The sequence below is a fragment of the Elephas maximus genome, chromosome 26, assembly GCF_024166365.1.
Source record: "Elephas maximus indicus isolate mEleMax1 chromosome 26, mEleMax1 primary haplotype, whole genome shotgun sequence".
In the NCBI taxonomy this organism is placed as follows: domain Eukaryota; kingdom Metazoa; phylum Chordata; class Mammalia; order Proboscidea; family Elephantidae; genus Elephas; species Elephas maximus.
In genome coordinates this window covers 39581059-39591093 of record NC_064844.1, presented here as the reverse complement: position 1 = coordinate 39591093, position 10035 = coordinate 39581059, and the positions used below count along the sequence as shown (strand labels likewise).

Sequence of the window (10035 nt, the reverse complement as noted above, 5' to 3'; positions counted from 1 at the left end):
TACACATATACATACATATATCTATACACACACAGTAAAACCTGTGAAAGCCAGAGCCTATGTAAAGCCAAAACTTATCAGAGAAGGAAAACACAAATATTTTCTACTAAAATAAGTGATAGAAAAGTGGTAAGACTGCACCATTTCAAAGGCAGAAAACTTGCGGGACCCGGAAAAACAAGGCAGTCTGTAGAGAGAGAGAGAGGGAGCACGTGTGTCCCTGGGTGGTACAAATGGTTAACGTGCTCAGCTGCTAATCAAAAGGTTGGAGGTTTGAGTCCACCCAGCAGTGCCTTGGAAAAAAGGCCTGGCAAGTTACTGCTGAAAAACCAGCCATTGAGAACCCTGTGGAGTTTTACTCTGACACACATGGGTAGCCATGAATCAGTATCTACTCAACAGCAACTGGGGCCTTTATCATGACACTGGGTGTTTGGAGCTGGGGTTATTCCAATTTATTTTTATTTTTGATTACCTGTATTTTCTAATTTTTCTACATCTTAGTTGTATAATTTTTAAATAATTTAAAGTTACATTTGTTCCACAGACACAGTCTTAGAAATCTTTCCAAAGAATTTTTTTTAAAGTAATGTACAACAATCAACCAAATTGACCTCATTGACTTATACAGAACTCTCCACCCAACTGCTGCAAAGTATACTTTTTTTTCTAGTGCACATGGAACATTCTCTAGAATAGACCACATATTAGGTCATAAAACAAACCTTTGCAGAATCCAAAACATCGAAATATTACAAAGCATCTTTTCAGACCACAAGGCAAAAAAAGTGGAAATCAATAACAGAAAAATTAGGGAAAAGAAATCAAATACTTGGAAACTGAACAATAAAAAAAAAAAAAAAGACTGGGTTATAGAAGACATTAAGGAGGGAATAAAGAAATTCATAGAATGCAACGAGAATGAAAATACTTCCTATCAAAACCTCTGGGACACAGCAAAAGCAGTGCTTAGAGGCCAATTTATATCGATAAATGCACACATACAAAAAGAAGAAAGAGCCAAAATCAGAGAACTGTCCCGACAACTTGAACAAATAGAAAATGAGCAACAAAAGAATCCATCAGACACCAGAAGAAAACAAATAATAAAAATTAGAGCTGAACTAAATGAATTAGAGAACAGAAAAACAATTGAAAGAATTAACAAAGCCAAAAGCTGGTTCTTCGAAAATTAACAAAACTGATAAACCATTGGCCAGACTGACTAAAGAAATACAGAAAGGAAACAAATAACCCGAATAAGAAACGAGAAGGGCCACATCACAACAGATCCAACTGAAATTAAAACAATCATGTCAGATTATTACAAAAAATTGTACTCTAACAAATTTGCAAACCTAGAAGAAATGGATGAATTCCTAGAAAAACACTACCTACCTAAACTAACACAATCAGAAGTAGAACAACTAAATAGATCCATAAGAAAAAAAGAGATTGAAACGGTAATCAAAAAACTCCCAACCAAAAAAAGCCCTGGCCCAGATGGCTATACTGCAGAGTTCTACCAAACTTTCAGAGAACAGTTAACACCACTACTACTAAAGGTGTTTCAAAGCATAGAAAATGATGGAATATTACCTAACTCATTCTATGAAGCCACCATCTCCCTGATACCAAAACCAGGTAAAGACATCACAAAAAAAGAAAATTACACACCTATATCCCTCATGAACATAGATGCAAAAATCCTCAACAAAATTCTAGCCAAAAGAATTCAACAACATATCAAAAAAATAATCCACCACGACCAAGTGGGATTTATACCAGGTATGCAAGGCTGGTTTAATATTAGAAAAACCGTTAATGTAATCCACCATATAAACAAAACAAAAGACAAAAACCACATGATCTTATCAATTGATGCAGAAAAAGCATTTGACAAAGTCCAACACCCATTTATGATAAAAACTCTCAGCAAAATAGGAATTGAAGGAAAATTCCTCAACATAATAAAGGGCATCTATACAAAGCCAACAGCCAACATAACTCTAAATGGAGAGAGCCTGAAAGCATTTCCCTTGAGAACGGGAACCAGACAAGGATGCCCTTTATCACCGCTCTAATTCAACATTGTGCTAGAAGTCCTAGCCAGAGCAATTAGGCTAGAAAAAGAAATAAAGGGCATCAGGATTGGCAAGGAGGAAGTAAAATTATCTCTATTTGCAGATGACATGATCTTACACACAGAAAACCCTAAGGAATCTTCCAGAAAACTACTGAAACTAATAGAAGAGTTTGGCAGAGTCTCAGGTTATAAGAAAAACATACAAAAATCACTTGGATTCCTCTACATCAACAAAACGAACATCGAAGAGGAAATAACCAAATCAATACCATTCACAGCAGCCCCCAAGAAGATAAAATACTTAGGAATAAATCTTACCAAAGATATAAAAGACCTTACAAAGAAAACTACAAAACACTACTACAAGAAATTAAAAAGGACATACTTAAGTGGAAAAACATACCTTGCTCATGGATAGGAAGACTTAACATAGTAAAAATGTCTATTCTACCAAAAGCCATCTATACATACAATGCACTTCCGATCCAAATTCCAATGTCATTTTTTAATGTGATAGAGAAACAAATCACCAATTTCACATGGAAGGGAAAGAAGCCTCGGATAAGCAAAGCATTACTGAAAAGGAAGAAGAAAGTGGGAGGCCTCACTCAGCCACAGTAGTCAAAACAGCCTGGTACTGGTACAACAGACGCATAGACCAATGGAACAGAATTGAGAACCCAGATATAAATCCATCCACATATGAGCAGCTGATATTTGACAAAGGCCCAGTGTCAGTTAATTGGGAAAAGATAGTCTTTTTAACAAATAGTGCTGGCATAACTGGATATCCATTTGCAAAAAAATGAAACAGGACCCATACCTCACACCATGCACAAAAACTAACTCCAAGTGGATCAAAGACCTAAACATAAAGACTAAAATGATAAAGATCATGGAAGAAAAAATAGGGACAACCGTAGGAGCCCTAATACAAGGCATAAACAGAATACAAAACATTACCAAAAATGATGAAGAGAAACCAGATAAATGGGAGCTCCTAAAAATCAAACACCTATGCTCATCTAAAGACTTCACCAAAAGAGTAAAAAGACCACCTACAGACTGGGAAAGAATTTTCAGCTATGACGTCTCTGACCAGCGCCTGATCTCTAAAATCTACATGATTCTGTCAAAACTCAACCACAAAAAGACAAACAACCCAATCAAGAAGTGGGCAAAGGATATGAACACGCACTTCACTAAAGAAGATATTCAGGCAGCTAACAGATACATGAGAAAATGCTCCCGATCATTAGCCATTAGAGAAATGCAAATTAAAACTACGATGAGATTCCATCTCACTGCAACAAGTCTGGCATTAATCCAAAAAACACAAAATAATAAATGTTGGAGAGGCTGTGGAGAGATTGGAACTCTTATACACTGCTGGTGGGAATGTAAAATGGTACAACCGCTTTGGAAATCTATCTGGCGTTATCTTAAACAGTTAGATCTACCATACAACCCAGAAATCCCACTCCTCGGAATATACCCTAGAGAAATAAGAGCCTTCACACAAACAGATATATGCACACCCATGTTTATTGCAGCTCTGTTTACAATAGCAAAAAGCTGGAAGCAACCAAGGTGTCCATCAATAGATGAATGGTTAAATAAATTGTGGTATATTCACACAATGGAATACTACGCATCGATAAAGTACAGTGACGAATCTGTGAAACATTTCATAACATGGAGGAACCTGGAAGGCATTATGCTGAGCGAAATTAGTCAGAGGCAAAAGGACAAATGTTGTATAAGACCACTATTATAAGATCTTGAGAAATAGTATAAACTGAGAAGAACACATACTTTTGTGGTTACGAGGGGGGGAGGGAGGGAGGATGGGAGAGGGTTTTTTACTGATTAGTTAGTAGATAAGAACTGCTTTAGGTGAAGGGAAGGACGATACTCAATACATGGAAGGTCAGCTCAACTGGACTGGACCAAAAGCAAAGAAGTTTCCGGGATAAACTGAATGCTTCAAAGGTCAGCGGAGCAAGGGCGGGAGGTTGGGGACCATGGTTTAAGGGGACTTCTAAGTCAATTGGCAAAATAATTCTAGTATGAAAACATTCTGCATCCCACTTTGAAATATGGCGTCTGGGGTCTTAAATGCTAACAAGTGGCCATCTAAGATGCATCAATTGGTCTCAACCCACCTGGAGCAAAGGAGAATGAAGAACACCAAGGTCACACGATAACTAAGAGCCCAAGAGACAGAAAGGGCCACATGAACCAGAGACCTACATCATCCTGAGACCAGAAGAACTAGTTGGTGCCCTGCCACAACCGATGACTGCCCTGACAGGGAGCACAACAGAGAACCCCTGAGGGAGCAGGAGATCAGTGGGATGCAGACCCCAAATTCTCACAAAAAGACCATACTTAATGGTCTGACTGAGACTAGAGGAATCCCGGCGGTCATGGTCCCCAAACCTTCTGTTGGCACAGGACAGGAACCATTCCCGAAGACAATTCATCAGACATGAAAGGGACTGGACAGTGGGTAGGAGAGAGATGCTGATGAAGAGTGAGCTATTTATATCAGGTGGACACTTGAGACTGTGTTGGCATCTCCTGTCTGGAGGGGGGATGGGAGGATAGAGAGCGTTGGAAGCTGGCAAAATTGTCACAAAAGGAGAGACTGGAAGGGCTGACTCATTACGGGGAGAGCAAGTCGGAGTACGGAGTAAGGTGTATATAAACTTATATGTGACAGTCTGACTTGACTTGTAAACGTTCACTTGAAGCTCAATAAAAGTTAATAAAAAAAAAAAGTAATGTATTTGAAAGTGAGGAGGGGTGAACAGCATAGCGATGCAAAAGTAATGCTAGTAGACAAGTCAAAGTCCATAGAAAACCACATTTAGAAACACTGAATTTTATAATGAACATTCAAAAACAAAGTATTCTCACTGGTAATTATCACCAGCATACACACACACAGACATACACACACATTCTTCCTATCTTCATTTCAGTTCCCCCTGAAAGCAGAGTCTGAGGTAAGGACTTGGATGCAGGTTAATTTATTTCAGAGATGCTCCTAAATTGCAGAAGTGAGTGAGAAAAATAAACAAGAGGGAGAAAGGCCAACCAACGGGTGCACATAAGTGGTAACTGCTATGAGCATGTGGGACTCACTTGCACTGGGCTCTCTGAAGAACTATGTGAAATAAGCCTCAAAAGTTGTCCCACAGAAGCCCAAGAAGGCTGGAGCATTTACTCGCCAACTCCCATTCCTCCTTGGTTGTGGACTGTCCCTGGAAGCATTCTCTCTCCCCTACTTCCAGGTTGCCCCTGCAAGTATGCTGTGCAGATTTCCATAGCATCAGAGAGAATGCTCAGGCAAAAAGCAGAGATCCCAGGGCATGTGTGTGATGTGGGAGGCTAGCAATGTGCTGGGAAGTATGCTCAAAGCTGTGTGAAATCAGAATGCAGTAGGAGAAATCAAGAATGCAGCTCCAGGCACCACAAGCATAGTCTACATGTCCCCTACCTAATCCTGTAATAATAATAAAAAAAAGCCATTGCTGTTGAGTCGATTCCAACTCATAGTGACCCTACAGGACAGTAGAACTGCTCCACTGGGTTTCCAAGGAGCGGCTGGTGGATTTGAACTGCCGACCTTTTGGTTAGCAGCCGTAGCAGACCGTACCTCTTAACCACTGCACCACCAGGACCTTACCTAACCCCAGTGAATAGGAAAACTTGGCTGTTTACAGAAAAGGAGATATGAGGGGGATGAACGCCCATTACTACTCCCACTTGCTGTCCCTTCCCCTTCCTCTCACACTACTGGGATCATCCATTCTATACTCCCTCAGTTGTTCAAAGGTGTGAGATCTAAAATGGGATCAAATTGTCTATTCTGGACCCAATCCCCACATAAAGTTTTGTAAGAATTCTCGCCTTCCAGCAGAGTTCCATTCCTGGCCAATGCACCTCATACATAGCCACCACCCATCTGTCAGCAGAGGCTTGCAAGTTGCTATGATGTGAAACATGTTTCAGCGGATCCTCCAGACTAAGATGGATTAGGAAGAAAGGTCTGACAATCTACTTCTGAAAATCAGCCAGTGAAAACCCTATGGATCACAACAGTCCGATCCACAACCAATCGTGGGTATGGCACATGACTGGGCATTGTTTCTTTCCCTTGTGCATGGTCTCCATGAGTCCCAGGACAACTAAACAGGAGCTAACCACCACCACCACCAATACTCTAGTCTCATGATACTCTAACCCTCATTTCCTCCTACAACCTCACCCCACCACCAGATCCCTTTTGCTCTCTGCAATGTCTTTCCTCTGTCATGCTTCCCCTGGTTTCTCCTACCAAAGATCAAAAGAAGCCAGGATTGTAGAGAGAAAGGTGGTGGGCTATAGATGAAACAAGATTGGCCATGAGTTGACAATGGCTGAAGCTGGATGATGGGGACATGGACTCATCACTCTATTCCCTCTACTTTTGCATATGTTTGAAATTTTCCATAATAAAAAGTTAAATATATATTTTGCTGTGACAGACACAGAAGTTCTTCAGGAAAGAAATTGCTGTTTAGCCATGAGGACTGCAGTTAGTTGACAAGATTCATCTCAGCTTTACAAGTAGAGGCTTAGCTCTTCCTGGGCAGCCCAGACAATGATTGAGCAGGGTGGGAGTACAAGGGCTTGGCCATGCCTGCCCAATGGGCCACTCTGTAGGGGGCAGTTATTGATCTGGAGCTCCCTATTGGATTGGTGGAGGGTTGGTCAGCCCTGCAATTATAGTCTAGGGCTCTCCCTGCCCTTTCTGCTTCCTCTTCTTTCCTCTCATAGGGGTAAGATCTGCTTCACAGTCTGAAGCTCTCTCTCCCTGCCCAACCCTGCTTCCCCAACCTTTACCTTTCACAACTGTTACTCCTCAATAAACCTCTTGCACTCTTATCAACTTCATCCCAAAGCTAAAAAAATATACAATGGTTATGTATTTTAGATTTTAGAGATGTCAAAAATGAAATTTGTGGTCCTTTGGGGTATAAGCCCCCAGCCAAATGGCCCTTCTTCCCTCCTACCATGAATAAATCCTTCTAGACATCACAACTCTGGAAGTTCTCCAAGATAATACCAGCTGCGTCGGGTAACCTCTTCTATGTTCCCATAACACCCTAATCTCTTCCATTGGATTTACTACTGGGTGGCTCAAACAGTTTGCACTCAGCTACCAACCTAAAGGTTGATGGTTCAAATCAACCCAGCAGAACTGCAGAAGTAAGGCCTGGAGATCTATTTCCATAAGGATTAAAGCTAAGAAAACCCTATGGAGCAGTTCTACTCTATAACAGATGGAGTTGCCATGAGTCAGAATCAACTCAACAGCAAAGGGTTTGGTTTTCGGTTTACTGTCATTAGCTGTAGACTTACTGCCCCACTCACCTCTGCCTGTACTCCCAACTTGGTAGTGAAATGCTAGAGGGCCTGGCACAGAGTAGGCACTCTATAAATGACTTTGGACCAATCATTGAATGATTGATGGAGGCATCTGTCCTGAAAAGGACCACATATAAGACCCATCTCCACATATAAGACCCATCTCCACAGAGTTCCTCCAGGTTTATTAAATGCTCAGGAATGAAAACCATGTAGCTCCTTCCAGCCTGGTGTGGACGTGGAGGTCATGGAAACAAAGTGCTTGGAGGTCCTATTATAGCCATTTCACCATCCTTGAGACCCACGGGCACCCAGCCAGGCACTCTTGGCCCTCTGGGGCAGGACCCCTCATAGGTGGGGTGAGAAGAAATCATATTTCTCCCCTACTCAGTTTCTCTTCAAAGGGAGAAAACTTCTTGGTCATTGGTGAAAACAAGAAGCCCAGCAGCCCCTTCTGTTGGGTGGGACCTGAGGTGGCCCCAGCAGAGTGACAAGGCGGGTCCTTCTGGCCAGCCAGGCTCTGGGCCAGATCACCATCCAGGGACCCTGGATCGACTGGAGCTCCAAGGGCTGCTGCCAAACTTCTCAGGGAGCTGTGAACAAGACAAGGTTTTCGGCTTCTCCTGGTCCAGGTCCTGGGAGAGGTCCTCCAAGGACGAGATCTCCAAGTCACTTTCATCTTCAGATACCTGCAGGAGAGGAGAGGGAGAAGAAAATGCATGGGACCAGGGAGGAGGCAGCAGACACAGGATGAAAATGGGGACAAAACGCAGATTTGGAAGGAAGCAGTAGGGAGATACTGCTCCTCCTGCCTTCTCAAGTCTCCCTGTCTTTGAAAGCCTACTTCTGAAACCTGGGGCCAGAGTGATTTCAATCACTGTAACGTATCCCCTGCAATACCACTAAGCAAACCAAGACAAGTTCCTTGGAAAGGCCTATGTGCAGATTAGGTTGCTCTTGTTTTAACTTTGTGCATGTTTTTTAATTCTCCACACTTGATAGAGCTGAAAGCCCAAAGCCTTGACCATTCCAGGTTCTTGAGCTGAATACACTATGGGCTAAAATACCTACAGCCTCTCAGACTGGCTTTCTCAGGCCTGGTGAGCATTGAGACTGAAAGAACATGAGGGGAGCTCAGGAGTACCGGGAACCCTTCAGCCAGAAAAGTGTCTGGACTGCAGTCAATGTAAGGTTCAGAGTTGGCCAGGTTCCCCTCGGACTACAGGAACTTGCACGCAGCCCAGGCCTTCTCCACCAGGGTTCTCAGTGCCCTGCTAGCCCAGAGGCTCCATGGTCACCTGGGTTTTGACATAAGCCATCCTATGCATTTTCTCCTAGAATATAAGGTCAACCAATCAGAAACCAGCCAGGGACCAGGGTAGCAGGCATGCTCTGAATAGGGCCTCAACCCATTTTGGGCTGTTGACCTTACTTTACAATGTAGGAAAAGGGTTAAATCATTTTTTTTTTTTTTTTTTTTATCATCTGGACTCATGACTCACAAACATACATGAGCTGTGTGATAAACTAAATACAGTATGAAGAAAAACCGGGGCAACAGAAAACCAAAAACTGATTGCCCACTATTTCTGCATTTCAGAGCAGTACCATTGCTCATAGGAGCCCTGATGGCACAGTGGTTAAAGCACTTGGCTGCTACCCAAAACTTTGGCAGTTGGAACCCACAGGCCACTCCTCAGGAGAATGATATGGCAGTCTGCTTCCGTAAGTTTTACAGCCTTGGAAACCCTATGGGGTCACTGTGAGTCAGAACATACTCGACAGAGTGGTTTTTGGGTTTTTTAACATTGCTCATCCTAAGATGTACCTTTTTGGTTGAGAAAGGTGAGAAATGAGAGTGTAAAGAGATATCTAAATTTTTCTAAGAAAATAACAGGAATGTGAGAGTTGTTCCCTGGCAAGGAGGAGAAGAGGGCAGTGAGGAGGGTTTGGTAATGGTGGGGAGGCTGAACATCTAAGCTCTAAATCTGATGGTGGCCAGAGCCTGAGCACACCAAGGCCATCAGGACATTCTCAGTGATCTAAATATTCCGTTTCCTGTTGTGCCTATTCTGACATGCCGTGTGATTGCCACTCCACTACCCCATTCTGTTGAAGTCGCTGGCAGAGTAAAGGAATAGGGAGCAGTCCACGTGAGGTGAAACAGAACTGGAAGAGGGCAGCAAATGTGGGAAGCCAGACACAGAACCAGTTCTGAGATTCTCTCACAGGTAGGAAATGGGAGCATGCATTGGTCAGCAGAAACTAAACCTACTGAGTAGCTGCTTGTATAATGAACTGAAAGACCTTTTAATGTTAACATTGCCACAAACAGCATGTACAAATAGTATTTCAAAGAGGCGGGGCCATGATGGCAGAGTAGTCAGATGCTTCCTGTGGTCCCTCTTACAACAAAGACCTGAAAAAACAAGTGAATCAATTATATATGACAACCTAGGAGCCCTGAACATCAAAGGCAAAGTTAAATCAGACTGAATGGCAGGGGGAGGGAAAGATGGTTCAGAAGCAGT

The 10035-nt window shown here is 42.5% G+C and overlaps 1 protein-coding gene across 9 annotated transcripts in view; it reads right to left on the bottom strand.

The window, feature by feature from the left end:
* Positions 1 to 3825: 3825 nt before the first annotated feature.
* DZIP1L (DAZ interacting zinc finger protein 1 like) overlaps positions 3826 to 10035 on the bottom strand; it is an 85150-nt gene continuing 78940 nt past the window's right edge. For all 9 annotated transcript variants that reach the window (XM_049870275.1, XM_049870280.1, XM_049870276.1 and 6 more), the window contains one exon: positions 3826 to 8193. In XM_049870275.1, coding sequence (XP_049726232.1) covers positions 8035 to 8193 — 159 coding nt within the window. In that variant the 3' untranslated portion in view covers positions 3826 to 8034. The remainder of the gene's footprint in view (positions 8194 to 10035) is intronic.